We start from the raw sequence: 5,363 nt of genomic DNA, 5'->3' as shown, positions 1-5,363 counted from the left end.
TGAACATTATTTTAATTAAAAACACTAACCATTTTTCATACTCATAAATATTAATTGACCTAACCCATCGCCATATTGCTTTAGTATTAGCACAGATAAATATATTAGTGACTCAGTAAGTAGAAGAAAGACTTTATTTGTAATATTAAAGTATAGCACGTAAACTCCAAGGCTACTGCGGCTCTCAGGAAGCGGTAAATTGTCATTTCACTTACATTTTAACTTTTATCGCCTCGAGTAAAACTCAATTTTAAACCATTTAGAAATAAACGTGTCCTACCTATGAACATTGAAAGTGCTGATATAAAATGCAGTTAGGTATAACTTGATTAATAAATTGGTAAATTTAATAAGTTTTTATTTTAAAAATGTTACAAAATGCCAGTATTAAAATTAGGTCACTGAATATTTTAAGCTGCTCGCCATTGGTCGTAGTTCCTGAAAAGAAGACAGTCAATGTAAAAGTCAGTGAAATGATCTCATAGTCTTGAGAAATGTTGTTTGCATTGCAATCTTTTCATAACTGCGTATCTAGGAAGAATACGTTGTTCATAGAAATCAACGAAGCACGATGAGTTTAAATATTACAATAGAACCATCTTATTCTGTATGATCTAAATTTCAATATTGCAGGCAAGATTCACGGTAAGAGGATATTTTTACAAAAGGTCATATTTTTTCTAGAAATGGAATGCTTAAATCTTACTATTTGCTTGATGCTGTTGAGGCTTCTGCACTTCGTAGGCGGATATGTACGCTGTTGGCATGAGTCCTGAAAAGTAATATCATCACTTCATAAACTTGAAGTGAAAAATACTCCCGGAATATCGCAAGTGTTTCCAATCGATACTTTATATAAGGCAATATATTTATCCTTCTTTGCAATTAGTATGTTCAAGAAAATATTTTTTTTAATATTTATTTATATTCCTCAGGAATCCCACCACCTACCGAGTTAATAATTATTTATTTAAAGAACAATAAATTGCTACACTTCTTCGAAACAAAACTGTCTTATAACTGTGCTGTGCTGGTAGAGTACTTATATATTGCCATTTTTCAAAATTTAATTAAATACATATAATATAATTTTTCAAGTTTCAAATTATTACAATATGTACATAATGTATAAAAAATAGGCAACTCATTGCAAATAAATTTATTATTTTATTTAAAAAAAAACGTTATACACAAATTATTTAAACAAATAATGAATTATTGAACATTTATGTCGTTAAATCATTTGTTTTTTCGTCATGATTAATTCTGTTCTGTTAACTAAAATGTATGTCTTCTATAAATTGTTCACGATATTGAAATTAGCTTTGAAATGTAATCTCTTACCAGGATAATAAACAGTTGTGAGGTTTCTCGTGTAGTTCGTATGAGGTAAAGATATTTCACAAATAAACTCTTCATAAAGACCATTGATGTCGTCGTCGTGTACAACTGCCTTTATAGTCACTGTGTAGAGACCCCAAGAATTCATTTTCGACTCTTTTACAGACTGTTCTAGTAATTTGCTGAAAGAATACAAATGTTAATTTTACATTTACTTTTGGTAATATATATTTCTGTTGTATTGTTAGATGTTAAATAAAATATAAAAAAATAACTGTCATGTATGTTATGGTTCAAGGAAATGTAATTGTTCATACCTCTCAGACCATATTGCAATATCTGGATTTGGATATACATCTTGTGCAAAACACATCAATGTTACTAAAAACACATATTTCTTTTCTTGTATAAATCTGAATTTTTTAGGTGGACCTGTAATATACATATTTATTACATATAAATTTTGATGAAGAAGCATAATTACATTGACTGTACTGGAGAGTAGACTGGAAACTAACGAGAGAAAAACTAGTAAAACTTCTAGATTCACGTACGAACCAAGCTGAAACACAACATTGATGGAGAAATTATATCCTACATGTATCGAATTTTAGCTCTGCAGTTAGCTTCTGCTAAACTAATAAAACCAAAACTTCCACATTTTGCTTTCTTTTTTTTATTCATATTGCATATCTTTATGTTTATAATATACTAGCTTTTCGCACTCGTTAATTCCGAGTATAGTACATATAAAACTTCCTCTTGAATCACTCTATCTAATAAAAAAAGCCCTTTCAAAATCCATTGCGTAGTTTTAAAGATTTAAGCATACATAGGGACATAGGGACGAGAGAGAAAGGGGAGAAAGTGACTTTGTTTTATACTAAGTAGTGATATATAATATATCTACAGGCGTGTAAACCTAGCAACAAATTACTCCTACAATGTATATAATGTAAGGTATTTTTATGTAATAACGAGCAACTCAGCTGTTGATTCGCCTGATGGCCGCTGCAAATGCTTACCTATTTGTAATGGGTATCTTAGGAATGGATTGGTGAAATGGACTGAGAAGGATGAGGAAAAGGATACGGTACTCCTCTATCTCTACTTTAAAATTAGTAATGAATATTAAAATCTTACTGTATACAATCATGGATCGAGTTCGCTGGTCTTCTTCAGTGAAGGTAGATACTACACACGTGTAATTCCCACTAAGTTCTGTTGAGGGTTTCTGAATTTTGATAGCGCGGTACGCTTGTAGGGGTTCATCTGTAACAATGTTAGATATTATTGTGATTTGTATATTTTACTAGCTGTTCGCCCCAGCTCCGCCCGGGAGATAAGTTTTATAAGTTATAATTACTATTATATATCTGAGTTACAATTATTTATTTGAGTTGCCATGCGTAGATAAGTGCAACAAAGCAAATCATTAAAATGTTTAAAAGCACTGATAAGACTTTCCTATATGTTTTTAAGAAAAACACTAATTTCATTTAGTTCAGTCGTTGAAGCATCAAGCGACGTGAGCGTACGTTTTGAATTATTTATTTTTTTGTATCGATGAAATATTTGAGAGACTATGACTATGACGACTATGACGAGAGACTATGACTCTCTCAACAATAATAATATATATAATAAGATAACAGTCATACAACTCGATTATATAATTAATGGCATAGGCCTAAAATACAAAAATAAAAATCTATATCTGTATGTATACAGAGTATACATAAGGAGATAAATTGTTTTATCCTGGCCATCGCTATTAGAATATTAAGATGTTATATTGTCACCGAACTTCGATAAATGTACTTAGCTTGATTAAATCTGCCCATTTAAACTGTATAACAGCACAAATACAAAATTATAGTAGATGTAACGAAATAATTAACTTCCCGAAGAAAAAACAAAAATTACAGTGTCCTGAGAATTTATAAAATTTATACCCAAAAATTAAATATAAATATATACACACAAATTAAAATATCAACTGTTATATCGATATGACTATCGTACCTGAAATTCTAAAACTCATATCTACTTTTCCTTTTAAAAGTCCAATGACCTGCGGTCGTAAAGGCGGTATCCACTGATACACCAATCCTGAAGATCCATTGAAGAACCATTTCACAACAAGACCGACTGGATTTGCAATTTTTGTACTATATTGACAGTCCAGTATAATTGACTCGGTACCTAATTCGACTGTGGCTGGTACCTCTAACCTATCTATATTCACAGCTACACATTCTGTAATGAAAAAAGTGTTTAAAAAGATTGTATAATATCACGAAACATTAAAGTTAGCTGTAATACTTTTCTTGAAAAGAATAATAATCGGTTAATTAAAAACGCAGCAACTTATATTGAACGGTCATATTGTAATTTTTACTAATATTAATAGGTTTCGTGATTACGTTTTAATTAACTTCAATAACCGAGTTTTCTGCATCGTTCATATTTACGGTGGATCGCGTGAACCACAAAATAATCTGAACTTAATTCGATATTGGGTTCTTAGTTTGTTATATAGCAAACGACTATAATCAAAGTTCAAGTTGACGAGAAAATAAGGTACACGCAAAAAGTTTTAACACGCAATACAATTCATGGTAAAATAAATTTATAGGTAGATACGTAAACATAATACAAACTTGAACAAATTATGAATAGGATGATATTTCTGGTATAGTCCATGACGCAGTTTGGTTCAGTTTTTGTTTGGTAGATATCGCGGTAAAAAAGGTGAAAGTTGTAACGACTTTCCGATATTGCTAAAGCGCGCTGACTGAAAACTTTTTACAGCGAAGAGCGAACTGGATACAGCGCATGCGTTTTAGCATCGCTTATTTATAGATGTAAATAAAATATTTTGTTTGTAACGCCGACGCATGTGGAAAATTTCGCAAAAAAATCTTTTGCAATATATAACAATTCTTAAGACACGAATTATTCAAAAAGTCTAATAAATTTAGAAATTCGGTTTATTTGTTACCCTCAAAATCTGTGAATATTTTTAATGAGTCTACGGGAGCTCCTTTATTCTTGATAAACAATAAAGGTCGTAAATATAATTTTAAGACTGGATTGTTTTCAAAAGCCCGAAAGCAAAAATCAATTTCCTTTGAAAGATACTAACGCATTTATTGTACCGATAGAATCGTCATCCCAACGTAAGATCCTTTGGCTACAAGACTTTTAGTGGCAAGATATTATTTACGTGTATAGAATTTAATAAAGTTATTTTTTTACACTCTATATGATTAATAATTTATATATTTATACATCCTGGTATAAGGAAAGATGACAACTGACAACTGCACGAACCATTGTAATATAGCTGAATTTATTTCATTTTATTTTTGTAATATTGAGCAATGAAAGATGTAAGATGTTATTTATAAAAAAAAAAAATCACATTAAATTGTCCCAATTTTATCCTATACATCCAAATCATCAAGGCGTGTATTAAGATGGAATAAAAAAAGTATAATAAATATAAAAGTAATAAGCGAATTCATCCTTTTGAATAGTAAACTAAACATAAAAATATATTTTACATTAAATTACCGACATAAATCGCAATTTTCAATTTCGTAGGTATCCTATTCATTAACAACTTGTATTTTTATCATAAAAGAATGTTAATGGCTTTAACTGAAATGAGAGTGAAGACAGGTTCATAAAGTAGAGAAGAAAAGACGCTACACGGGATTAACTTAAGCCCTCTTGAATATCTTTTCTGAACAAACTATATGCAGTAATTTTAATCCTTCTTTGGAATAGTCTATTTCACGTTCAAATTGCTTGGGAATCGTTTATTATTAATGCAAGCAAGGCTCTTATAAAAGTAAATAAATTGGTTCGAGGAATTATGATTCCATAACCAATATCCTAAACTATTCTAATGTTTAATGGACGTGTTTGTTTAAAACAGAAGAAAGAGAAAAAGTTGATTGGGAATATAAATATTTTCTGACAACTAAGCATCTAGTATTTTGACGATTTCTTTT

General features: G+C 30.1%; 1 protein-coding gene across 1 annotated transcript; it reads right to left on the bottom strand.

Moving 5' to 3' along the window:
- Window positions 1-695: 695 nt before the first annotated feature.
- On the bottom strand, window positions 696-4,047 carry LOC119834326. The gene is made up of 6 exons (XM_038358667.1): window positions 4,005-4,047; window positions 3,367-3,600; window positions 2,485-2,613; window positions 1,659-1,773; window positions 1,345-1,523; window positions 696-772 (listed from the first exon to the last, which is right to left on the bottom strand). Exons 1-6 carry the CDS (start codon window positions 4,045-4,047, stop codon window positions 696-698), a joined length of 777 nt encoding a protein of 258 aa, XP_038214595.1.
- Between the last annotated feature and the right edge of the window lie 1,316 nt (window positions 4,048-5,363).

The sequence above is a fragment of the Zerene cesonia genome, chromosome 19 (assembly GCF_012273895.1).
Source record: "Zerene cesonia ecotype Mississippi chromosome 19, Zerene_cesonia_1.1, whole genome shotgun sequence".
NCBI classification, from domain to species: Eukaryota; Metazoa; Arthropoda; class Insecta; order Lepidoptera; family Pieridae; genus Zerene; species Zerene cesonia.
This window is presented reverse-complemented; position numbering and strand designations above follow the sequence as displayed.

Coding starts and splice junctions, on each gene's coding strand:
- LOC119834326 (XM_038358667.1), bottom strand. CDS start 4,047: ATGGACTATACCAGAAATATCATCCTATTCATAATTTGTTCAA. Junction 1,774..2,484: donor TCGATCCATGATTGTATACA/GTAAGATTTTAA, acceptor TGTATATTACAG/GTCCACCTAAAAAATTCAGA. Junction 773..1,344: donor CACAACTGTTTATTATCCTG/GTAAGAGATTAC, acceptor ATTACTTTTCAG/GACTCATGCCAACAGCGTAC.